Source organism: Lampetra fluviatilis, chromosome 65, assembly GCF_964198595.1.
Source record: "Lampetra fluviatilis chromosome 65, kcLamFluv1.1, whole genome shotgun sequence".
NCBI lineage: Eukaryota > Metazoa > Chordata > Hyperoartia > Petromyzontiformes > Petromyzontidae > Lampetra > Lampetra fluviatilis.
In genome coordinates this window covers 498,416-525,647 of record NC_136339.1, presented here as the reverse complement: position 1 = coordinate 525,647, position 27,232 = coordinate 498,416, and the positions used below count along the sequence as shown (strand labels likewise).

Genomic DNA, 27,232 nt, shown 5'->3' with positions numbered 1-27,232 from the left:
TTTCCCCCTCTTTTTTCTTTCTGATGACGAACGCTTGTGTTGCGATCAAAACGTCATAATATTTCGTTATTTTCTTTGAACCTATCTCCGTGACTTTACCGAAAAACCCAAATAATATGAATTCCTGCAGTCACGAAAGCTTTAAGCCAAGATTTAATCAGAAGGGGTCGTATCTGGGTTAAAGGTAAAAGGTGAGGTTAGTCGTGAAGCTCCGGGAACCTGCTCGAAGGTATTGGAAGGGGGCGTGGCCATAGGAGGGGCCGAACCATGCCGAGAGGTATATAAGGGGGATGGAACCGAAGGTTCAGGGTTGTTGCAGGGTACCAGGTCCTGGCTGCATCGCTGCTCCCATCGCCGTCATCGGCACGCTAGTCAGTCAGCTGTATGGTTGGATGTAGGCGATGGGACTATGTAGAGAGGTCGGCTGTGCGTAGCTAAAGTAGAGACGTATTTTATATTACCCAGTGTTGTGCCCAGTGAGAGGAGACGTATATATATATGTATCGGCCTGTGTTGTGCCCAGTGTGAGAATACGTGTCTCGGAAGTCGCTCATTATATAATAATGCGAGTTGTGAGGAGCGGTAGTGTAGCGGTTAGTGCGCTGCGTTATGAGCATGATGACCTGGGCTCGATTTTCGCTCACGGTTAACACCAGTGACGATTATTTGACCCCGTCCTGGGCCTCCCCTAGGTCGACTCAACCTCAAATGAGTACCTGGTGCAATGTGTAAACATCGCCACTAGGGAAACAAAGGTGGCCGGGCATGGTGTTGGCCACCCACCCGCTCGTGTGCTATGCCAGCCTTTATAGGTGCTCGCTAACAGCACTTACCCCAAGTCTGTTAAGGCTATATGGGGGATCTTTGTGTTTTTATGTATGCGAGTGGGGACCGGTAGTGCTACGGTTAGCGCACTGTGCTACGAATCCCGAAACCCGAGTTTGATTCCCGCTCACGCCAAACCCCAGTGATGATTGTCTGAATCGGTTTTGGGCCTCCCATAGGTCGACGCAGCCTCAAATGAGGACCTGGTGTGCTGTAGTGGCCTTCATAGGTGCTCGATAACAGCAATGGTCCCAAAAGTCTGTTAATATATTTCGCTTTAAAGCTTATGTGACTGCAGGGATTCATATTATTGTTTTTTTTGGTAAAGTCACATAGAAGGTAAATAATAAAATAATAAAAATACAATTCTCAAGACGTTTCGATTGCAACACAAGCGTCCGTCTGAACAACCGCTAGTCGCTGCCCGTGGTGCTAACGTTAAAATAAACAACACTTTTTTCAAAAAAATTATTATTGTGGTTTTCACACCTGATGATGATTTCTTGTGTTGCAATCAAAACGTCGTGATAATTTTATTTTTTATTTTTATTATTTCCCTTCTACGTGACTTTACCGAAAAAACCAAGAAGTCTGTTAATAGGCTATATTTGGGGGTCTTTATCTGCAAGATGCTTGCACGGCAAAGGTTGAGGTGCCACTGCCTCGCGTCCATCGCCGGGCCTGCCCTGCACCATGGTATCAGCCAATGAAACAGTACTTCTGGTTACACTATACCCGTGAAAGGCTAAAACTAACCCTAACGATAGCTAAATTGGTATACAAAGAGGTTGCCGGCAATAGCCAACCGACGACCTGGGAAGCTATAGGCTGATATCACTCCTGGGCAAGACCTATAAACTCCTGAAATGCATCATCCTCCAGAGAATCAGCCTTATCGAGTCAGTGATCCCTGAAGAACAAGGGATTCTGGCCTGGATGCAGCTGCTGTGACAAAAGTTTTGGGCCTTCGGACACACATCGAAGCTGGATTCCATAAAAAATTCAAGACCGGCACAGACTTTGTGGACTTGTCATGCGCCTACAACACAGACCCAAAGAATATTGATTCCTGCAGTCACGAAAGCTTTAAGTCAAGATTTAACCGCCTCTACGGGGTGGGTTTCTACACAACTATTCAATTTTTTAAGGCTCATCTGATCGAGTCACTCACATTTCTAAAGAGATGCCGCAACACTAAGGTAATACCGATCGCCATTACATTGACATCTCTACATCTGATTGGGAACAAGTAGATAACATGACAGCCTCTTCAGCTGCCTCAATCTCAGCTAAATGCAAAGATAATCAAATTTCCAAGTTCCCACGCTGCTGACATTTGGGCTACGCCCATTTTAAACCTTTATAAACAGTTTGCTTTAGAAGCTCCTTTTCCTGATGATGACCGCTTGTGTTGCGACCGAAACGTCATAGTTTTTGCTATTTTTCTTTGAACCTATCTACATGAATTCTAGATTTGAAGCTTTCGTGACTGCAAGGATTCATATTCTTAGGTTTTTTCGGTAAAGTCACGTAGGTAAAACATTAAAATTAATAAAATAAAAATAAATAAAAATCACGACGTTTCGGAGGCAACACAAGCTTCCGTCTTCAGGTAGAACCGTCACAGCCACGACAGCTGTATCAAGTAAATGATACAGCTGTCGTGGCAGTGACGGTTCCACCTGAAGACGGAAGCGTTGACAAAGGCAATGCCACTGTCATCATGGACAACATAGAATACAACAACAAGATTCAGGAACTACTCAACGATGGCAGCTATACAAAAATAAAAAGAGACCCCATCAACAGCCTCGTCTCCAAAACCAACAAAATCATTTCTGCTTCAACCGCATTAATTGATCAGACCAAACAGTTCTCGTTGAAACCTTCTGCAATCAGGCCACCAAGATTGTACGGCTTGCCAAAGATATATAAAGAAGATACACCTCTTCGTCCCATTGTCTCTACTATCAACTCCCCCACCTACAAACTGGCTCGTTTTTTGTCTGAAATCCTACGGCCTTTCACTGGAAAAACCACCTCTGCGGTACTAAACTCTACTGACCTGGTATCGACAATCAAGGGGATTTCCCTGTCCCCAGACGACCTGCTTGTCAGGTTTGATGTGGTTTCCTTGTTCGCCAAGGTTCCTGTGCCTGACACCATCGCAATCATTGAAGACTTGGTTCATCAAGGACTGAATACTGGGGTACCCCCCCTGGTGAGACACTGCTTAACCAATACATACTTCACCTGGAATAGAACTTTCTACAAGCAAACTGAGGGCACCCCAATGGACTCCCCCCTATCTCCGGTTGTAGCCAACATTTTCATGGAGAAATTTGAGACTGACGCCATCCAGACTGCCACTCTACACCCGACCTTATAGAAGAGGTACGTAGATGACACTTTTGTCATCTGGCCACATGGCCGGCCTGCTCTAGACCAATTTTTCGACCACATCAATTCCAAACACCCAGCCATCAGATTCACCATGGAAGTCGAAAAAGATGGCAAGCTACCCTTTTTGGATGTCCTAATTAAAAGGAGACCTGATGGTTCAATGATCCATTCTGTCTACAGGAAAGCCACCCATACGGATGCCTTCCTAAAAACGGATTCCCACCACCATCCATCCCAGAAGAACTCCCTCATCAAGACTCTATACCATAGAGCCCAATGCATCTCCGACCAGGAACACATTGCCAGTGAACTCAAACACGTACGCCAAGCTCTTAAGGCTAATGGTTACTCCAACTACACAATCCGTAAAGCCATCACTCCAACCATCAAGAAGGATCCTGTTGAGGAGCCTTTCAAAACCATCACCTTGCCCTACATTGCTGGGGTCACAAAAAAGATCTCCAAAATCCTGATTAAACACAAGATTCAGGTCCGATTCAACACAGTACATAAAATCCGTGATCTGGTCCCGTCTGTAAAAGACGTGGTTCCAGACATACAGTACCCTGGCGTCTACAAACTAAGTTGCCTCTGTGGACATGTCTCGGACCGCATCCGTGAACATAAAGCAGACCTGAAACACGGTAGGTCAAACACCTCAGCCGTGGCAGATCACTGTTACAATTCAGTGGGCTCACATGACATTGATTTCTCCAAGACAGAGGTTCTCTGCAAGCCATCTGGCTACCATGAGAGATTCGTTCATGAGGCGATCCACATATCCAAACACAGAGACAATATCAACCGAGAAGATGGATTCTGGCTCAGCAATCATTGGAAGGACGTAATAAACCATTTCAGATCTTAACTGATTGTTGTTCACATTTACGGTGACTTTCAGACCGCAGTCCACTCACTGGCATTAACTGTGTATCTTGTGTTCTCCACAGGGAATGCATTATTTGCTCTGCTGCGGGTCTCCTGCCACCGCTCTCCCATTCACATGTTTCATTGCTTCTACATACTATTAACATTCCCTCCCTTTGTTAATGCTACCCCCTGCCCCCTCCCTTTGGTGCTGCTGATCCTGCATAATGCATGGGCATAATATGACTTTGAAACCCCCCGTCCACCTCCTACGCATTTCCCATGAATATGCAAAATTCCTCTTGATATGCACATTATTTTGTTAAGGCGCTCTTCTTTCACCTCCAACCCAGCTTATATATAAGCTCCTTGCTTGGCAGTGTCTCATTCTTCACCTGAAGATGGCTGCTTGCGTTGTAGCCGAAACGTCGTGAGAATTATTTTATTATGTTTTATTTTAATTATTTTATTACTTCCCTTCTACGTGACTTTACCGAAAAAAACAAGAAGATGAATCCCTGCAGTCACGAAAGCTTTAAATATAAATTTAACCGCCTCTACGGGGAGGGATTCCACATAACTTTGAGATCCTTCAACAAGCTCCGTGATAAGAAGGCTCAGCTAATCGAGTCTCTCACCTTTCTGAAGAGATGCCGCGACTCTAAGGTAATACCAAACGCATTTACATTAACATCTGCTGCTGTAACTTCTTCTAATGCTAAACGAATTCTGTCTAGAACTAGCTTAGCTCTTATCTCAGAGAAAATCAGACTTACACGCACCGATCTTGATCAGTTAGACAAAACACTCTACAAATCACACTTATCTTTGAGTGCAACAATGTCCACATCGGATTGGGAACATGTAGACAAAATGACTACCTCTTCAGCTGCCGCTATGTCGACCAAATGTAAGGACAACTTGATTTCCAAATTCAACCGCCTCTCAAACAAGAGACCGGACCCACACATAGAAAAGCTAGACGCTAACAAAGTCGTAATTAATCGCAGTAACAGTTCTATTTCTGAAGGTCTGAAATCCGTTCTAGCTAAAGGACTAAACTTTGCAGTCACACCTAGACACATACCAGTTAATTATATAATTGCCCGAGTAGATGTAGCTCTCAAGGGCCTGAGTCACATCGCTGCAGACGTAGCAAGATCTGAAATCTCTGCAACCCTCAAAAACGCTAAGATGCCTGCTAGCAACATCAGCAAAGATGAGCGTTTTGAATTAACTCAATTAAAAAAGAGGGATGACATTGTCATCCTCTCAGCCGACAAAGGCAATGCCACTGTCATCATGGACAAAATAGAATACAACAAGATTCAGGAACTACTCAACGATGGCAGCTACACAAAAATAAAAAGAGACCCCACCAACAGCCTCGTCTCCAAAACCAACAAAATTATTTCTGCTTCAACCGCATTAATTGATCAGACCAAACAGTTCTCGAATAAAACCTTCTGCAGCCAGGCCACCAAGATTGTACGGCTTGCCAAAGATACATAAAGAAGATACACCTCTTGGTCCCATTGTCTCTACTATCAACTCCCCCACCTTCAAACTGGCTCGTTTTTTGTCTGAAATCCTACGGCCTTTCTCTGGAAAAACCACCTCTGCGGTACTAAACTCTAATGACCTGGTATCGACAATCAAGGGGATTTCCCTGTCCCCAAACGACCTGCTTGTCAGTTTTGATGTGGTTTCCTTGTTCACCGAGGTTCCTGTGCCTGACACCATCGCAATCATTGAATTATTGGTTCATCAAGGACTGAATACTGGGGTACCCCCCCTGGTGAGACACTGCATAACAAATACATGCTTCACCTGGAATGGAACTTTCTACAAGCAAACTGAGGGCACCCCAATGGGCTCCCCCCTATCTCCGGTTGTAGCCAACATTTTCATGGAGAAATTTGAGACTGACACCATCCAGACTGCCACTCTATACCCGACCTTATGGAAGAGGTACGTAGATGACACTTTTGTCATCTGGCCACATGGCCGGCCTGCTCTAGACCAATTTCTCGACCACATCAATTCCATACACCCAGCCCTCAGATTCACCATGGAAGTCGAAAAAGATGGCAAGCTACCCTTTTTGGATGTCCTAATTAAAAGGAGACCTGATGGTTCAATGATCCATTCTGTCTACAGGAAAGCCACCCATACGGATGCCTACCTAAAACCGGATTCCCACCACCATCCATCCCAGAAGAACTCCCTCATCAAGACTCTATACCATAGAGCCCAATGCATCTCCGACCAGGAACACATTGCCAGTGAACTCAAACACGTACGCCAAGCTCTTAAGGCTAATTGGTTACTCCGACTACACAATCCGTAGAGCCATCACTCCAACCATCAAGAAGGATCCTGTTGAGGAGCCTTTCAAAACCATCACCTTACCCTACATTGCTGGGGTCACAAAAAAGATCTCCAAAATCCTGATTAAACACAAGATTCAGGTCCGATTCAACACAGTACATAAAATCCGTGATCTGGTTCCGTCTGTAAAAGACGTGGTTCCAGACATACAATACCCTGGCGTCTACAAACTAAGTTGCCTCTGTGGTAGCAGTTACATTGGAGAAACCAAACGACATGTCTCGGACCGCATCTGTGAACATAAAGCAGACCTGAAACACGGTAGGATAAACACCTCAGCCGTGGCAGATCACTGTTACAATTCAGTGGGCTCACATGACATTGACTTCTCCAAGACAAAGGTTCTCTGCAAACCATCTGGCTACCATGAGAGATTCGTTCATGAAGCAATCCACATATCCAAACACAGAGACAATTTCAACCGAGAAGATGGATTCTGGCTCAGCAATCATTGGAAGGACATAATAAACCATTTCGGATCTTAACTGATTGTGGTTCACGTTTACGGTGACTTTCAGACCGCAGTCCACTCACTGGCATTAACAGTGTATCTTGTTCATAATCAACGTTTTTCGGTTTAGATCGCGTTATTTATAAATGTGTCGTAACCCTCCACCACCCGACACGGCCAATCAGTAAAAAAGTGTCACGTTGACAAAAGACAATTAGTTCACTGCTTTAGCCCACCGGTGTGTTGAAGCGTGAAACCACAACAATTTACAATTTGAGTACGACGTTTCGCTGGTAATTGCATCCAGCATCATCGGGCAATTCGCCAGAATGGTGAGGCTCTGCTGTGTCTCCCGTTCTTATATAGAGCAGCAGCAGGGTGACGTCATCATTAACTCATTAACTCATCAGGTGCAAAGATTTGAGGGGGGGGGGGGGTTATTGTAATTATATACTAGGTTAGTAATCAGGCTATTGTTACGATGCGAGTTGTAGATTAGTAATCATTTGGAATGTGTTTTATTGTGATTATGCAACATTAGTAATCAGTTAGTGTTTGTTTCCCTTATAAGGAATTGTAATATATCTTATTTAATAATACGCTTCCAGGCCGCACTAAGCCTGTAGCTGTCTGAGCGATTAAAGTTATTTCTGTTTCTCTCAATTTCAATGGATTCTCTAATTAGTCTTTGCCAGTAGTAACTAGTTTTACACAACACTTCAACGTTGTCAAAATCAATTGAGTGTCCCTGTTGGCATGCATGTTCTGCCACTGCCGACAGTTGTGTTTGCGATAGTTTAATATTTCTCTGGTGTTCTTTAAGTCTTACACTAACGTTACGCCCTGTCTGTCCAATATAGCATCTGCCACATACACAATTAATCCGATATACACCTTCTGTTGATAATTTAGGTAATTCGTCTTTAGTGCACGTTACTAGTTGTTGAATTTTGTGTACTGTACCAAATCTTACTGTAATGTTTTGCTTTTGCAAAACACGGGCTAGTTTGTCAGTTACTCCTGAGATAAATGGTATTTTTATTGTTTTAATAATCTGATCGATTTCAGCAGTGTTGCTTTGCGATCGTGATTTGGCATTTAGTGCTCTGTTAATTTGAGCATTATTGTAGCCATTCTGTCTTAGTGCTTCTTTAACATGTTTAATCTTTCTCACTAGACTTTCACCATCTGACACTGTTTTAGCCCGATGTATGAGCGTCTTGATAAGAGAGGATTTCTGAGCTGGGTGATGATGCGAATCGGCATTCAGATAGGCATCAGTGTGCGTTTGCTTTCTGTAAACGCTGTGTGTTATTTTACCATTTAGGCCATGCCCAAGTAAAATATCCAGGAACGGGAGTGTGTTATTCATCTCCATTTCCATGGTGAACTGAATGGCCGGGTTTTGTGCATTGAGATGGTTTAGAAAATCGTTCAGTGTATCTTTCCCATGTGGCCAGACAACCAAAGTGTCATCCACATATCTAAACCAAAAGGATGGTTTTAATGTGCTCGAGGCAAGTGCTCTAGTTTCAAAGTTTTCCATGTACAAATTTGCTATAGCAGGAGATAAAGGAGAGCCAATTGCTGCTCCCTCCCTTTGTTTAAAGAATTCGCCTCTCCATAAAAAGTAAGTGTTATTTAAACAATGGTCAGCGACTACACTATGGGAACCTCATTTGCCAGTAAAAATATGATAATTGGTTCTTTACCCTTCTATCTGGCAACAAAACTGACACCTTTTTACAAGGAGTCATGTTTGCATAGACCGCAATACCTGCAGTCATAATACAAACAAAAGAACATAACTCTGATAATGTGCACTGTCCTTAAAGTTGATTGATCCACACCCGAGACAGCTTTCCTTAGAGCCTAGTCTCATATGGGTTGGACCAGATGACGCCAAAAGGCGCACTTTTGTTATGTTCTTTTGTTTGTATTATGACTGCAGGTATTGCGGTCTATGCAAACATGACTCCTTGTAAAAAGGTGTCAGTTTTGTTGCCAGATAGAAGGGTAAAGAACCAATTATCAATGGTCAGCGAGTTTCGGAATATCTTTTGGTAAACCTGTATTCTTTACCAGTGTATCAAGTAATTTAAGCGACTCGCTCACTGGAACCTTAGTGAATAGCGAAATCACATCAAAACTCACCAAAATATCATTAGGGTTAAGTTTAATATCTTTGATCATATTCACAAGATGTTCTGAATTTCTTGTGAATGATGATGTCCTACCGATGTAGGGCTGTATTTGTTTAGTTACATATTTTGCTAATTTATATGTGGCAGAGCCAATTGTACTGACTATGGGTCGTAAAGGGATGCCGATTTTATGGATCTTTGGTAGCCCATACAGTCTAGGTGGTTTTGAAGTCCTTGGCTTAATTAGGAATTGCTCATTTTTTGGGATTAATGAATTTGCAATGATTGCAGTAGTCTTACGTTCCAAAGTATTAGTTGGATCTCGTTTAATTTTAATGTAGGTACTGTCCTCTAATAAATCTTTAATTTTATTATCATAATCGGCTCGTGACATCACTACAGTAGTGCGGCCCTTATCAGCTGCTAGGATTGGAATATCTTTATTTAGACGAAGCTCTCTTAAGGCTTTTGCCTCGTTCGAGCTAATATTTACTTTTGGTACTTTACTATTCTCAATTATTTTGGCAACCTCGTGTCTAGTCATCTCTGCCTCATTATGTGGAAGGAGTCTTACTGCCGATTCTACCTCAGCAATTATCTCATCCACTGGAATTGTGCGTGGGGTAACGGCAAAGTTAAGGCCTCTCAAATTGTAAATTGTTGTGGTTTCACGCTTCAACACACCGGTGGGCTAAAGCAGTGAACTAATTGTCTTTTGTCAACGTGACACTTTTTAACTGATTGGCCGTGTCGGGTGGTGGAGGGTTACGACACATTTATAAATAACGCGATCTAAACCCAAAAACGTTGATTATGAATAATATTGGTCGCGAAAGCCTACGTGTTAAAGTGTATCTTGTGTTCTCCACAGGGAATGCATTATTTGCTCCGCTGCGGGTCTCCTGCCACCGCTCTCCCATGCACATGTTTCATTGCTTCTACATACTATTAACATTCCCTCCCTTTGTTAATGCTACCCCCTGCCCCCTCCCTTTGGTGCTGCTGATCCTGCATAATGCATGGGCATAATATGACTTTGAAACCCCCCCGCCCACCTCCTACGCATTTCCCATGAATATGCTAAATTCCTTTTGATATGCACATTCTTTTGTTAAGGCGCTCTTCTTCCACCTCCAACCCAGCTTATATATAAGCTCCTAGCTTGGCAGTGTCTCATTCTTCACCTGAAGACGGTTGCTTGCGTTGTAGCCGAAACGTCGTGAGAATTATTTTATTATGTTTTATTTTTATTATTTTATTACTTCCCTTCTACGTGACTTTACCGAAAAAACCAAGAAGATGAATATTATCAAATACATTCTACAGGCAGCATATATTTACGTGGCAAATGCGGCCACATGCTGACTAATTGAATTGAATGTCATAATGAGTGTCTTGGCGATATTATATGTTGAGTTAGAATTCTTATATAAGTCAGAACCATGAGTGATGTGGAGAGGCAGTGGAGCAAGATGTCCTTCCTCTGACGGCTGTTGCAAGCCTTTGTCAAAGCATGAATACAATTTGTCACTGTTCATAAGAGGTTTTTTTGGGTTACACGTCTTCGCTAGCGCTCCTCAAAAGATAGATTCAAAGGTACAATAACAGGTACCTCATATCCTCTGCATACTCGGTACCTCATATCCTCTGCATACTCGGTACAATAACAGGTACCTCATATCCTCTGCATACTCGTAGATCCTGATTGGCTCACATTGACGACATCACATTTACCCCCTCTATTTAAAATCGAAACAGGAGGAATTCGACACAATTCTAGCTATCACTTGATGAGGCTGATTGTAATTACCGGTGAAATGTCATACTCGAATTGTAAATGTTGTGGGTTTACTCTCCAACACACCGGTGTTCTGAACTAGTAACTAATTGACATGTTTTGTTTGCGTGACAAACTTTACTAATTGCCTTTGTCAGGTGGTGGCGGGTTTAATGACACCCGCCACCACCTATTGGGTGGAGGGAGGGTGGGATGGCGGCGCTAATTAATTGCAGACGATATGGACATGAAGTTGAGTTCCATTTTTCATCTCCGCATTGTGGCTATGAACCCAGCTACCAGGGTTTGATTCCGAGCCATGTCTAACATGAGTGGCGAGTGATATTTGAACCGGAGGTTCTGCATGGCCCCTGCTGCTCCCTCCACCCACTAACATCTACTACCCTTCACACAACATAAATACCAGGTACCTGCAAGCACTGTGGTTCTCCATGCGTGGTAAGTGTTACATTTGATGTTTTATTACTTTAATTTAAAATTTTAATTTTTATTTCTCACGTTAAGAAAGTTGTTCAAGAGTGGAAACATTTGGGGCTGAAACGTAGCTCTGGTTTTAACATGGGAGTCTAAGAGAAAACGATGATCGCTTCACAAGTTTTCGCTTGCCGAGCTATTTTCAAAGAAAGTATCTCGTTCATTAAGCGAGACACGCCTGTAATAGCAGTTTTAGCCATAGTACTGGTAACAAAAGCAGTATCATCGTATAAATGTCAAACATGGTTAAAACTCAAAGTGATTTTCTGCTGAAATGAGCATTGAGACATTGCTGCTCATCTGCTGACAGCCTTGCCTAACCAGGGGTTGTAAATTCCACATCCAGATAGAGGTGGGTCTTTTCATATGAAAACCATTCTTGACCTTCCCCACAAAGTGGTACAAAATCAATATCAGAATATTTATTTATCCTAGAGAAATCCAATGAGATAAAAGCGTTTTTCACAGATGTCCAGTAGGGGCAGGTAAGTGCGTTAAAGCAAACAATACAAAAGATGGTCGTAGTGCAAAGTACAAGAAAGGTTAACAAATCACCCAAACACGTCAAAATACAACTACACTATCCGCATCTTACCAGGAAAATCCCACTGAGGTATTAACTTATTTTTTAGAAGTAACCTGACTATCACAAATGATAGCTGAACAAAGTGGCTATCATTGGGAGTAATTGTCGTCTATACGTGTATATGTAGTGACATAAGAAGGGAGGGGCTGCTGGGGGCTCTGGGACCCTGGGCGGGCCAGGCACTTAAGCCTCTTGGCGACAGGCGTTGGGTTCCCAGGCGCTTAAGCCTCTTGGCGCCAGGCGTTGGGTTCCCAGGCGCTTAAGCCCCTTGGCGCCGCCAAAGGGGGGGGCTGTGTGTGCTCTGTGGGATATCTGGGGGCGCACACGGCCCCATCCCTCGTTGGGGACTAGGCATAAAAGGTGAGCTTCCTGGACGATCAGGGCCAGTTGTAGCTCAAGACCCAAGACCCACGACCAGCCATCTGAAGACCCTGGGATGTTGTGAGAGCGAGTGGTGGGGCTCTGGAACTCCCGACTCTACGACCTTGTGAGGGCGAGTTCCAGAGCGTAGCCAGAGTAGAGTATCTAGGCTGTGTACCTAGGCTGTAACAGAGTATCAGGAGTGTTGGAGAGTTGGAGAGTTGGAGTGTTGGATTGTAATAAAGAATTTACCTCTACAAGTGTCTCCGGAACCCGTTACATATAGGTGTATGCACTGATAGCAGTGGTTAGTGTAGTGGTTAGTACACTGCGCTAGCAGTGTACTAACCACTACAGCAGTGTACTAACCGGAGTTCCATTCCTGCCCATATATAATAATAGCGGTGAGGATTTGAACCGGTCATGGGCCTTCTCTAGGTGGACTGAGCCAAAAATGAGTACCTGACATGGTGTGTAAACATCACTGGGGAAACAAACGCAACCGGGCGAAGTGTTATCCATCCAGCTCCTCACTAACAGCTAACAGCACTTGCCCCAGAAGTCTGATCAGGCTTTAGGGGGTCTTTGTCGTGTGTGCATATATACAGTATATGTACGTATATATTTATATCTGGATCTGCTTAATGCTGTTGATGATGATCTCACCCACCACAGTTGACCCCGATGAGGAAACGGCCGATGATGAGAAGCTCGAATGAGGAGGAGACGTCGCTCACCCCCATGAGGATAGAGGCGAGGATCGCGAACGCATTGTTAGCGAGGAGACCGCACTTCCTGATCACACAAAAACAAGGATAACCCCGTGTCACCCCTCAAAAGCTGTTGGGGCAAGTGCTGTTCGCGAGCCTCTCTCATCTCTTTTTACGTCCCCCCTCATGCGCTTCGTTCACAATTTTCTCCCCCGTCTCTCTCTCTGTCCCTCCTTCTCCCTCTGCCCAATCTCGTTTTCAATCTTCCTCCCTCCTTACACCCTACCGCTGGAATAAACTTCCCCTGTACCTTATAAGCAGTCCCAATCCTTAACCTCTATCCGTTCCTCTCTTAAAGCCTTACCTCTTCTCCTTTGCCCAGTCACTTCTTCTTCCCTCCCCTAGCCCTTCTACTCCATCACATCCCTCCCCTGTAGCCCTTTCGTGACCCAAAGTGCTCTCTGTTATGGTCACTCATTCCATGGCCCTTGCGCTGCCCTTGCCATCTAAATTACTCTAATATTGTACCGCTTTTAAACTATGTAAAGCGCCTTGAGCTAAGGCGCTCTATACATATAAAATAAGATAAACACCTATAAAGGCCGGCACAGACTCACACCCGGCTGTCTTTAACTCCCCAGTGCTTATGTTCACATGCAATGCACCAGTTACTCATTAAAGGTTGAGTCGTCCGAAGCGCTGCCCAAGGACCGGTTCAGATATCACTCGTCAATGAGGTTAGCCATGGCCAGGGTTTAAACTCAGGCCGTCAGATTCATTGTGCATCGGTGGGTGTGTGAGTCAGAGTATGAAACAGTGGGTGAATGAAGAGTGAGTGGGTAAATGGGTGAATGGGTAAGTATATGGGTGGGAAACAATGAGCTAGTGAGTGTGTGAGTGAGGGCATGGGTGTATGCGTGTATGTATATATGTGTGCGTGTGTTTGTGTTGGGAGCGGTAGGGTAGCGGTTAGTGGGCAGTGGTAGGGTAGCGGTAAGCATGCTGCACTACCTGGTGAAGTGTGTAATCGTCGCCACTGGGGAGATAAAGCCACCCATCCCCTCGTGGGGCGTTCCGGTTTTCATAGGTGTTCGCTAACAACACTTGCCCCAACAGTCTGTTAAGGCTATACGGGAGATCTTTGTCTTTGTTATTATGTGTGAGCATTTAAATGCGCGCGAGTATGGGTGAGTGTGTGTGAACGAGTGGCTAGGTGAGTGGGTGAGTGATTGAGTGCACACACTGAATGTGTGTGTACGTGTACGTTTACCTGCCAAGTCGCTGAGCCATGGGCCCCGCGAGAATGGCCCCCGCGAGTCCCCCCACGGCGAACACGGACGCAATGATGGACCAGATCAGTGTGAGCACGGAACTGCTCACGGGGTGCCCATAGCGCGACTCCCACGTGCTGTTAATGAAACCCTGCACCACCTGCGACACCCACATACACAGCTGTGTGTTATGAGGCGTCATTACTAAGCAGCCATGCTCAAGCCACTGCTGGATGAATGCATCCGCCAAGCCACCCGCCATGTATTATAATCCGCAGATGCAGCAATCCGTGTAATACCAGCACGTGATTTCATCACTCCATCTCCACACTACATGTACTTTGGATGCGTTCCATTCCTTGGCTACGACTCCGTGATAATTATTGACCATCGTCCATAATCCCTTCTATATGTAATGCGAGCAAGGATTGAGGGGGGGTGGAGTTTGGGTCACGTGGGGAGTGGGTGGAGTTAGGGTCACGTGGGAGAGAGGATTTAGGGAGAGAACCGGAAGGGGAAGGGGGAGTTGAGACGGAGTGAAACAGGAGGAGGCCACGCTGGGCAGGACGGAGAGAGTGGCGTGGTCGCCACGCGGTGGGAGACATCGACATCGTTAGCCATCGGTGTCAGACGCAGAGAGCTAGCGGCTGTGGGAGGCTAGCTGTATATGGGGCAGCAGTGAAGCTAGAGAGCGGAGCAGCGGTGTGGCTGCAAGGCGGAGCAGCAGGGAGACTGCCTAACAGAGCAGCAGGGAGACTGCATATCGGAGCAGCCGAGGGGCTGTGGAGAGGTCGTCGAGAGGGACGCGGGCCTGAGCGAGGACGCCGTGGTATCGAGATTCTACGAACCCAATAAAGGACAACGGAGATCGACATCTGAGAAAGAGTCATTTATCTAACCTATATAATTCATTTTTCGATTTTGTTTGACAAATGCAGCTACATATCACTAACATTCCTTTCCTTTATTAACGCTGTTCCTTGCGCCCCCCCGTGGTGCTGTTGATCCTGCATAATGCATGGGCATAATGGGACTTTGAAACCCCTCCGCCCACCTCCTATGCATTGCCCATTGGTATGCTAAATTCCTCTTCATATGCACATTCTTTTGTTAAGGCGCTCCTCCTCGCTACACCTATATAAGCTCCTAGCTTGATAATGTTCTCATTCTTCGCCTGAGGACGGCTGCTTGCGTTGTGGCCGAAACGTCGTGAGAATTGTTTTATTATGTTTTATTTTTATTATTTTATTACTTCCCTTCTACGTGACTTTACCGAAAGAACCAAGAAGGCTATATAATTCATTTTTTGTCTGTCTGTCTGTCTGTCTGTCCGTCCGTCTGCGTACGCTCCCTTGCGGGGGATGTAGCTCTCAGACCGTGGGGTTCGCCGAGATGAAATTTTGCAGGTGGGCACGCCCCCGGCCCCGCGGTAAACTTAGGCATTTCCGATTTTTCGTCTCTAAACTTTAAATCGGACCGATTATCGATTTAGTGCGATTTCTCTTTATTTATTTATATAAGCCTTTATTTATTTAATATTGCCGACCGGCGAAGACCACGGCGGTTGCCCCTGGCAATGGGTAGCAACGCCTTCGCTGCGGGGTGGACGCCATTTTTAATTCCCGTTAAAAATATGCGCACGCATTAACACGCGATGCTGAGGTAAATTCATCAAAGTTTCACGTCCTCTTCACTCCCCCCCTCCACCCCAATGTCTGCAATTACTATCATAGGGTCGGTAGATAATAAAATAATAGCAATTAGACAGTATTATTGTAGCGCGGGGGGGGGGGGGGGCGGGTGACGGCCACAGCACCCAGCCTCGGCTGGGTGGGCATTCTAGGCGAGGCCGGAGGCTCTGCACGGTACTAGGCCTCGACACCCCACACGTCTGAGGCGACGACTTTGTGGTATAAACTCGATATACCCAGCGTTGCCCGGGGGAAAAATAAATTTAAAATCTTCTGAAAACTTTAAAACATAACATACCAATGCAAATACAACTGTGTAATTATAATTCTAAACCCGACCGCGCCAAGAATCGATTCTCTGAATCGCGAAAAGGAATCGAAGGTTGTAGATTCATATAGAATGGCCTTATTTCCGTTTAATATAAGTTGGTTATAGAGTTGATATAAACTGCTACGAATGGGAAATATCCGGCGTTGACCGGGGCTAAAATATAATTAAAAACTCCTGAAAACTTTAAAACATAACATACCAATGAAAATAAAACTCTGTAATAAAAAATGGACACCTCCTATGCGCCAGGAATCGATTCTTTGAATCGCGCAAAGGAATCATCGAAGGTTGTAGATTCCTTTAGGATCGCCATTAACATTTCCGACACACAAATTCACACATTTAGCTTTTACATTTAACATACAAAACGTCAGCATGTACTGCTGTCATCATAGGCAAAAAATGTATACACCCTCAACACTCTCCCTCACCACTCTCCCTCACTCATCATCACCACTCACCCTCTCCACTCACTATCACTCACTATCACTCACCACTCACTATCACTGACCACTCACCCTCACCACTTACCCTCACAACTCACCCTCACCACTATTCCTCACTACTTACCCTCACCACTCTCCCTCACCAATCACCAATCACCCTCAAGCATACTTGGCGTCACGTAAGTAAGTTTTTAAAACGGGAATAGGGTGAGTGGTGGTGGTGAGGGTGAGTGTTGAGGGTGAGTGGTAAGTGGTGAGGGTAAGTGGTGAGGGTGAGTGGTGAGTGGTGAGCGTGACTGGTGAGGGTGAGTGGTGAGGGAGAGTGGTGAGGGAGAGTGGTGAGGGAGAGTGGTGAGGGAGAGTGGTGAGGGAGAGTGGTGAGGGAGAGTGGTGAGTGGTGAGGGTGAGTGGTGAGGGTGAGTGGTGAGTGGTGAGGGTGAGTGGTAAGTGGTGAGGGTGAGTGGTAAGTGGTGAGGGTGAGTGGTAAGTGGTGAGGGTGAGTGGTAAGTGGTGAGGGTGAGTGGTAAGTGGTGAGGGTGAGTGGTAAGTGGTGAGGGTGAGTGGTGAGGGAGAGTGGTGAGGGAGAGTGGTGAGGGAGAGTGGTGAGGGAGAGTGGTGAGAAAGAGTAGTGAGGGAGAGTGGTGAGGGAGAGTGGTGAGGGAGAGTGGTGAGGGAGAGTGGTGAGGGAGAGTGGTGAGGGAGAGTGGTGAGGGAGAGTGGTGAGGGAGAATGGTGAGTGGTGAGGGTGAGTGGTGAGGGTGAGTGGTGAGGGTGAGTGGTAAGTGGTGAGGGTGAGTGGTAAGTGGTGAGGGTGAGTGGTAAGTGGTGAGGGTGAGTGGTAAGTGGTGAGGGTGAGTGGTAAGTGGTGAGGGTGAGTGGTAAGTGGTGAGGGTGAGTGGTGAGGGAGAGTGGTGAGGGAGAGTGGTGAGGGAGAGTGGTGAGGGAGAGTGGTGAGAAAGAGTAGTGAGGGAGAGTGGTGAGGGAGAGTGGTGAGGGAGAGTGGTGAGGGAGAGTGGTGAGGGAGAGTGGTGAGGATGAGTGGTGAGGATGGGTGATGAGTGGTGAGGATGAGTGATGAGTGGTGAGGATGAGTGATGAGTGGTGAGGATGAGTGATGAGTGGTGAGGATGAGTGATGAGTGGTGAGGATGAGTGATGAGTGGTGAGGATGAGTGATGAGTGGTGAGGATGAATGATGAGTGGTGAGGATGAGTGATGAGTGGTGAGGATGAGTGATGAGTGGTGAGGATGAGTGATGAGTGGTGAGGATAAGTGATGAGTGGTGAGGTTGAGCGGTGAGGGTGAGTAGTTGTTGTGAGGGTGAGTGGTGAGGGTGAGTGACGGTTGTGAGAGGTGATTAGTGAGTGGTGAGGGTGAGTGGTGAGGGTGAGTGGTGAGTGGTGAGGGTGAGTGGCGGTTGTGAGTGGTGATTAGTGAGGGGTGAGTGGTGAGGGTGAGTGGCGGTTGTGAGTGGTGATTAGTGAGGGGTGAGTGGTGAGGGTGAGTGGCGGTTGTGAGTGGTGATTAGTGAGGGGTGAGTGGTGAGGGTGAGTGGCGGTTGTGAGTGGTGATTAGTGAGGGGTGAGTGGTGAGGGTGAGCGTGAGTGGTGAGGGTGAGTTGTGAGGGTGAGCAGTGAGGGTGAGCAGTGAGGGTGAGTGGTGATTGGTGAGGGTGAGTGGTGAGCGGTGAGGGTGAGTGTTGAGGGTGAGTGGTGAGCAGTGAGGGTGAGTGGTGAGCGTGACTGGTGAGTGGTGCGGGTGAGTGGTGAGAGAGAGTGGTGAGGGAAAGTGGTGAGGGTGAATGGTGAGGGTGAGTGGTGAGGGTGAATGGTGAGGGTGAGTGGTGAGGGTGAGTGGTGATTGGTGAGGGTGAGTGGTGAGGGTGAGTGGGGAGGGTGAGTGGCAGTTGTGAGTGGTGAGGGTGAGCAGTGAGGGTGAGTGGTGATTGGTGAGGGTGCGATTGGTGAGGATGAGTAGTGAGGGTGAGTGGTTGTTGTGAGGGTGAGTGGTGAGGATGAGCGTGAGTGGTAAGAGTGAGTGGTGAGGGTGAGTGACGGTTGTGAGAGGTAATTAGTGAGTGGTGAGGGTGAGTGGTGATTGTTGAGGGTGTGATTGGTGAGGATGAGTGGCGAGTAGTGATGGTGAGTTTTGAGGGTGAGTGGTGACGGTGAGTGGTGAGGGTGAGTGGTGAGGGTGAGTGGCGGTTATGAGTGGTGATTAGTGAGGGGTGAGTGGTGAGGGTGAGCGTGAGTGGTGAGTGGTGAGGGTGAGCAGTGCGGGTGAGTGGTGATTGGTGATTGGTGAGGGTGTGATTGGTGAGGATGAGTGGTGAGTGGTCAGGGTGAGTGGTGAGGGTTAGTGGTGAGCGGTGAGGGTGAGTGGTTGTTGTGAGGGTGAGTGGTGAGGATGAGTGGTGAGGGTGAGTGGCGGTTGTGAGTGGTGATGGGTGAGTGGTGAGCGGTGAGGGGTGAGTGGTGAGCGTGAGTGGTGAGCATGAGTGGTGAGGGTGAGTTGTGAGGGTGAGTGGTGAGGGTGAGTGCTGAGTGGTGAGGGTGAGTGGTGAGAGAGTGGTTAGTTTTGAGGGTGAGTGGTGAGGGTTAGTGGAGAGTGGTGAGTGGTGATTGGTCAGTGGTGATTGGTGAGGATGAATGGTGAGTAGTGAGGGTGAAGTTGAGTGGTGAGGGTGAGTGGTGGTTGTGACGGCGAGTGGTGAGGGTGAGTGGTGAAGCTGAATGGTGAGGGTGAATGGTGAGAGTGAGTGGTGAGTGGTGAGGGAGAGTGGTGAGTGAGAGTGGTGAGGGTTAGTGGTGAGGGTTAGTGGTGAGGGTTAGTGGTGAGAGTGAGTGGTGAGGGTGAGTGGTGAGTGGTGAGGGTGAGTGGTGAGGGTGAGTGGTGAGGGTGAGTGGTGAGGGAGATTGGTGAGGGAGGTTGGTGAGTGGTGAGTTGTGAGGGTGAATGGTGAATAGTGAGTGGGAGTGGTGAGTGGTGAGGATGAGTGGTAAGGGTGAGTTGTGAGTGGTGAATGGTGAGGGTGAATGATGAGTACAGTCAATATGCACTGCTGTTATCATACCAGGTACCACCTCCACAATATGTACTCCTCTCATCATAGCAGATACCACCACAGCAGTATGCACTGCTGTAATCATAGCAGGTACCAACACAGCAGTATGCACTGCTGTAATCATAGCAGGTACCAACACAGCAGTATGCACTGCTGTAGTGATAGCAGGTACGACCTCAGTCGGTATACACTGCTGTAGTGATAGTAGATACTGCTATCGAGTTGGTAGATACCGCTATAGTAAATACTAAAACAGTCAGTATATACCACTACAGTCAGTCAATACTGCTACAGTCAGTATATACTACTATACAGTCAGTACATACTGCTACGGTGAGTAGCTACTAGAGTCAGTAGATACTATTATAGAGTGAGTAGATACTGCTATAGATTTTGTAGTTACTACTATAGTCAGTGGATACAACTATAGAGTCAGCAGATACTATACAGTTAGTCGTTACGAGTATATAGTCGGTAGATACTACTGTAGTCCCAGTAAATACTACTATGGTCAGTAGTTATTAGTCACTAAATACTACTACACAGTCAGTAGCTACTACTGGCTCAGTAGATACTACGGTACAGTCAGTAGATACTACTACAGAGTCAATAGATACCACTTCCTCTGTTGTATGTAAGGTGTTGTTAGTATATATACCTACGAGGGGTAAAGATATTTTTTGAGGGGGGGGGGGGGGAGACCACAATTTTCAGAAACATTTTGACATCAACTATTTACCCCACACTTTCTACAACTTTTTGGACTTGTGATAACCTCTTATATATTTGTTGGTGGAGAAATGTACAAACAACCCACCGGGCTTTGACAATACCTTAGTATCTGTGTATATATATGTAAGGTTTTAAAGAAATATATTTTTCACCCGGGCAAAGCCGGGTACTTCCGCTAGTTACATATATATGACGTCTCCTGCCTAAGCCCCGCTCCCCTAGCAGGATATGTAATGTCGTTAAACTGTGCTGGTAATCTATGTGTTGCTCTTTGCATCTCTCAATGTAATTGTAAGGGCGCATCTCCTGCACACTTCTATGTATGTGAACTATACGATTATAATTCTAGATTTGAAGCTTTCGTGACTGCAAGGATTCATATTCTTAGGTTTTTTCGGTAAAGTCACGTAGGTAAAACATCAAAATTAATAAAAAATAAAATGAAACAAAAATCACGACGTTTCGGAGGCAACACAAGTCTCCGTCATCAGGTGGGACCGTCACAGCCGGATTAGCTGCATCAAGGGTTATACACACAAACGATTATACACACAAACTAAACTCGGGATCACGATAACCGTTCTAAACATGATCTAATATGACCGGAGCTTTTGTGTAAAGTTGTGTTTCTGTTAGGGACTCACCATACACAAAAGACATTAACATTTTTTTGTTAGTTCCTTTTGTTGAACAACATGAGAATTCAAGAGGCCAGGATGAGTCTCATTTGCAATAATGGCCCGGAACATTAGTCTTCCCTTAGGGGACCAACGATTGTTGCTGCTGTTTATACACCTGTAACGTCCTTGAAGGAGACTTCTTAGAGGCCACACGCTTTTATTCACCAATACTTACTACACCTAACACAAGGGGTATACGGTCCCCTTACCCGTTATCCTGAGGAGCTACAGACTCCGGACTTGCTGGCTATCTCCCCCGCTAGCCTAGCATCCTCCGGCTGGGGCCTAGGGGAGGCACACTGACCCGCCGCTGGTCCGGCGGGTCCACGACTTCTGGTCGCTCGAGACCTTCGCCCTCACAAGGGCGGGAAGGCTGGGAGCCAGGGTCCTATCCAGGACCTATCTCCCCTGACCACTGGTTACACTGAGCCCCAGCCCTGATAAGGGCTGGAAGGCTTGGTCCAGGGTCTTCAGCCGACTTGGGTCTTCGTGTAGCAGAGCTAACCAAGAGCTCTCAGCAGCTCCGGCTTTTATACCTATTCGTGGCCGGGTTAACCAATCCCCGGCCACCTCTTGGACCCCTCCGATTGGTCCTTCCCAATCTGGCGTTTGGATCCTACCTCACCCCATTTGACCCCAACTGTTTGATTGAGCGGGAAAACCTTGTTTACCAACTGCTCTCTCACAGCTTGCGAACAGCGAGTAGTTATCACCACTACACACCCAATTAAGTAATTTGTGGTGTCATTTTTTTAATTTGGCTAAATTTGACCCCTGATGCCCGGCAGACAATGTCCTAATCTTGTGAATGACGCCGCAGAATATTTAACATCCACGGCAAGTGAAGCAATGGCAACATATACACTATTATTAATAATCAGGGATATTGCTGGATTCGAACCGTGAACGTCTTCAACGCACCGCTGAGGCTGCGTCATTGATTAAAGGCGTTATTGCCCGAAACGAAATACGCACCTTGGTGGGGACGTTGATGAGGGAGAGGTTGAGCCCGTACTGGAAGCTGCCACCGAGCCCCGCAGCGACTGCCATGAGCAGGAGGCGGTGAGATGGAGTCTGGGCCATCGCCATTCAACCACACATGGGGAGGAGTAACCACGGCAGGTCAGAGGTCAAGGTGTAGCCCTGTGGGGTAAGTGGTGGGTCACGCCATTGTGTGACTACCACCGTCTTGAAGTTTCTGATGGTGGTGGTGATACTGATGATACTGATGATGATACTAATAATGCTGATGATCCTGATGATTCATAAGAGTTTTTTTGGGTTAGATTGCGAAAATATGTACTGTTAAACCCGCCATTACCCAACACAGCCAATTACTAAGTTTGTTACATAAACAAAACAAGCAAATTAGTTACTTGTTCAACACGCCAGTGTGTTATAGAGTAAACCCACAATATTTATAATTCGAGTTCGACGTTTTGCCGGTAATTGCAACTATCCTCATCAGGCAATAGCCAGAATGTGGAAAATTCCTCCTGTTTCAATCTTAAATAGAAGGGGTGAATTTCATAACGTCACTTGTGAGCCAATCAGGTGTGGAGACCAGAGGGGGATTAATGTAGCCATATCATTACCCGTTGCTTCGGAGTTTGCGTATTTGGCTCCATCGCTGCTGATGATGCTGACGATCACTATGAAGATTCCTCTACCTATATCAAACACATGGGGTGGAGTGTTGACACAATGGTTAGTGCACTGCGCCATGGACTGCAACGAAAACAACAACGGAGGGCAGGAGAAGCGACGCTCCCAAAAACGAGCGAAGTGCCATGCGGATACAAATCAGCGAGGTGGCACAGTGGGGGCCTAGATGGTGTAAATCTGTAATCTCAGCCAGTCAATCCACACATAACACCCGATGTCTGTCCCGTGACTTTTTCATACTTCATGTGATGGCCTCAAAGTGTACCTAGCCTGGCATAGGTGTTGTGGTGACATTACCACCACTGTTACCACTTCGTAGCGAATTTGTGTCTTTTGTCTTTGTTACATATTAGACAGAGAACAGTGTGGATCACGCCCCTCCCCCCGTAAGCATTTAACAGAATGTTGGGGCAAGTGCTGTTAGCGAGCACCTATGAAGGCTGGAACACCATACGAGGTGGTAAGTGCATGACAGTGGTAAGTGCGTTGCACTACGAACCCAGTGACCAGACCAATTAACAGTTGCGAGTATTTGAATCGGCCCTGGACCACCTCACCTAAGTGAATGCAGCTCGATTGCCTGGTGCTGTGTGTAAACATCAGCACTTGCGAGACAACAGTAGCCGGGAGTGGTGCTAGCCACCACCTCATGTGCCCTAGCGCAGGGGTCTCCAACCCCCTGGCCGCGGATCGGTGCCGGTCTGTGTCCTGTTAGGAACCGGGCCACACAGCAGGAGGTGAGCGGTGAGTCCGCGCGTGGGCCGCCCATTATTTTATTTACCACTTCTATCCGCGCCTCTTTCCCGCACTGCACACTTGTCTCAGTCACAGTTTTGGTAAGCCCACAAGCTAACCCTAGCCAAAATAAGTAACAAACAAACGTCGCTGGAGAGCTTCTTTGAAAATGGGGAAAGACCCAATGATGACCCCCCCCGGTCCGTGAAAACATTGTCTTCCACGAAACCGGTCCCTGGTGCAACATTTTTGGGGGCCGCTGCCGTACCTGACTTCATAGGTGCTCGCTAATAGCACTTGCCCAAACAGTCTGTTGAAGGCTATTCGGGGGATCTCGGTCTTAGTATGTGTGAGTGTGTGAAGGTCTCACAGTGCCCATGGATATAACACCACGTACTTCTAGTCATAACAATGATTAACGCATCAATGTATTACCGGTAACTTGGCAGTCATTGATTTTCACCACTCATTAGCCAATTAAATCGTTTGGAAAAATGGCGCAACTCACAGCCCCTGTGTTAATTCATTGCTGGATGGATGAAGGACTAATTTGTTCGACCATACTTTGCCGTGCTGATCAGTGCAGATAAAAGGTGAAGGAGGCGTGGCGTTTCAATTTAAGATATAATTCCCAACTCATGTTAGCCGTTTGCGTGTGTGCATGAGTCGAGAATTGAAATCGTGTTTATTAACGACTTCGCCATCATTCGCAAAAAGACAAATACTCCAGCTATGGCCTTAATTGACTGTTGAGACGAGTACTTTTAGAGGGCACCAGTCTGGAATGGCACCCGAGGGGGTGGGTGGCCAGAATCACGCCCAGCCATCTTTATCTCCCCAACCCTGATGTTTTACACACAGCACCAGGTATTACACTGTGTAGCAAAAAATAAAATGTTACACAGTGTAATAAAAAATCATGTTCCTGGGTAGTAAGTGTTATTTTCCAATTGCTTATGCCTCAAAAGTACAGAAAATGGCTATTATTCCCCACAAACTTTGCTTTTGTGACCAGGACACAAAAGCAAAGTTAATAATAAACTCCATTAATAACACTATGTAACAAATTTATTATTTTTTTATTCCTGGGTAGTAAGTGTTATTTCAAATAGATTATGCCTCAAAATTCTAGATTTGAAGCTTTCGTGACTGCAAGGAATCATCTTCTTAGGTTTTTTCGGTAAAGTCACGTAGGTAAAACATCAAAATGAATGAAAATAAAATAAAATAAAATAAAAAATCACGACGTTTCGGAGGCAACACAAGTCTCCGTCATCAGGTGGGACCGTCACAGCCAGATTAGCTGCATCAAGTGAGGCAATGATTCAAGATGTAATCCCTTAAAAGCGAGTTGAGGGGGGGAGGAGAGGGAGGGGAGAGCTCATCAGACTATAGTAGCCAATGAATGGAACGTATCGGGAGGGAGGGGGGGCGAGGCCAAAAGGGTGGGCGACGGCGTGCAAGCGATTGTGCGCAAGCGGCTAATTACTGCACACGCCAACACAATGGAGCGATTATGCGCAAGCGGCCAACTGCCGCACACGCCAACACAATGGGCAGAGAGGGGGAGGGAAGCTCTAATACACATGATAGACAAAAGAACGAAAATGCCCATGTTAATACCAATGCTGGCTGAACAATGAAGAGAGTACTGTTAAAAAATAACTGGGGATGTTAACACTCGGTAAAGTAAAGTCTCTATGGTTCTTCTTCTTTAGTGCTGCCTAACGGCGTGTGCCACTTCACGATGATATTGGTCCCGGTCTAGCACGGCGTGTAGAGTTTGTGCTGTTGTTAATTGTAGCCATGTTTTGATGTTACTGAGCCATGTCGTTTTTGGCCGTCCTGGTCGTTTTTTCCCTTCGATTTTTCCTTCCAGGATTAGCTTTAATAGCTGGTATTTGTGGTCGTTTCGGGCAATGTGGCTTCGGTAGTAACACTTCCTGCTAATGATGGTCTTCAGCAGTTGCCTGTCAGTGCCCATATCTTGCAGAACTTGTGTATTGGTGGTTTTGGCTGTCCATGGGATTTTCAGCATTCTTCGATACAGCCACATCTCGAAAGCTTCGAGCCTTTTTGTTGCTGTTATTGTCAGTGTCCACGTCTCAACTCCGTACAGCAAAATTGACCAGATGTAGCATTTCAGTGTGCGCAGTTTCAGTGATGTACTCAAGTTGCGGTCTGCAAGGAGTGTTTTCCATTTAATAAATGCTTGCCTTGTCTCTATGGTTAAGGACATGGTACTATCTCCTGATGACATCCTCGTCAGCTTTGATGTAGTATCTTTGTAGTATCTTTGTTTACCAAAGTCCCAGTACCGGACACCCTAACAATAATTGAGGACTTAGTCCAACATGGATTGAATTCTGATGCACCTGCGCTGGTTAGGCATTGCCTCACCAACACCTATTTTACCTGGAATGGCACCTTCTACAAACAGAATGAGGGTACCCCTATGGGCTCCCCTTTGTCACCAGTTATAGCCAACATGTTCATGGAAAAGTTTGAATCAGACGCCATCCAAACATCCACCCTACGTCCTTCCCTGTGGAAGAGGTATGTGGATGACACTTTCGTCATCTGGCCACATGGCCTCCCAGCATTGAACCACTTCTTGGACCACATCAATTCCAGACACCCATCCATCAGATTCACCATGGAAGTGGAGAAAGACGGTAAACTACCATTCTTGGATATTCTGTTTGAGAGGAGGCCTGACGGATCCTTGGGACATTCTGTCTACAGAAAAGCCACCCACACAGATTCCTACTTGAAACCGGATTCCCACCACCACCCATCTCAAAAGAATTCTCTCATCAAAACGCTATACCACAGAGCCCATGGCATTTCTGACAAACACCACCTGACTGGTGAATTAAGACATGTACATCGGGCCCTCAGGATGAACGGATACTCTGACCGTACTATCAGCCAAGCTGTCTCTCCCACCACACAGAAACAGCCACATGAAACTCCGACCAAAACCATCACGTTACCATACATAGCTGGCGTGACCAAAAAGATCTCCAAAATTCTCAACAAACATAAGATCCAAGTCCGATTCAGTACAGTGCATAAAATCCGTGATCTGATTCCATCTGTGAAGGATGTCGTTCCTGACTTACAGTATCCTGGAGTCTACAAATTGAGTTGCATTTGTGGTGATTGCTACATTGGAGAAACGAAACGTCATGTTTCTGATCGTGTCCGCGAGCACAAGTCAGATCTGAAACACGGCAGAACTGATTCTTCTGCCGTCGCCGATCATTGCTACAACTCGGTGGGCTCTCATGAAATTGTCTTTTCCGAGACCAAGGTTCTCTGCAAACCTCCCGGCTACCATCAAAGGTTTGTACACGAAGCCATACAAATATATAAACACAGACATAATTTCAACCGTGATGATGGGTACAAACTTAGTAATCATTGGAAAGATGTTATCAACCACGCAAAAAAGACTTAATTACAATTTTTTGGACCATCTTATCTGACAGGCACTATTTTACTTTACTTTACCGAGTGTTAACATCCCCAGTTATTTTTTAACAGTACTCTCTTCATTGTTCAGCCAGCATTGGTATTAACATGGGCATTTTCGTTCTTTTGTCT

General features: G+C 46.2%; 1 protein-coding gene across 1 annotated transcript in view; it reads right to left on the bottom strand.

Moving 5' to 3' along the window:
* The window catches only part of LOC144952109 (solute carrier family 2, facilitated glucose transporter member 5-like), a 53,676-nt gene extending 30,823 nt beyond the window's left edge, over positions 1-22,853 (bottom strand). The window contains exons 1-4 of the mRNA XM_078882516.1: positions 22,819-22,853; positions 22,199-22,297; positions 14,280-14,440; positions 12,970-13,094 (exon numbers count right to left, since the gene is read on the bottom strand). Of these exons, the coding sequence (XP_078738642.1) occupies positions 12,970-13,094; positions 14,280-14,440; positions 22,199-22,297; positions 22,819-22,851 (418 nt within the window). The 5' untranslated portion in view covers positions 22,852-22,853. The remainder of the gene's footprint in view (positions 1-12,969; positions 13,095-14,279; positions 14,441-22,198; positions 22,298-22,818) is intronic.
* Between the last annotated feature and the right edge of the window lie 4,379 nt (positions 22,854-27,232).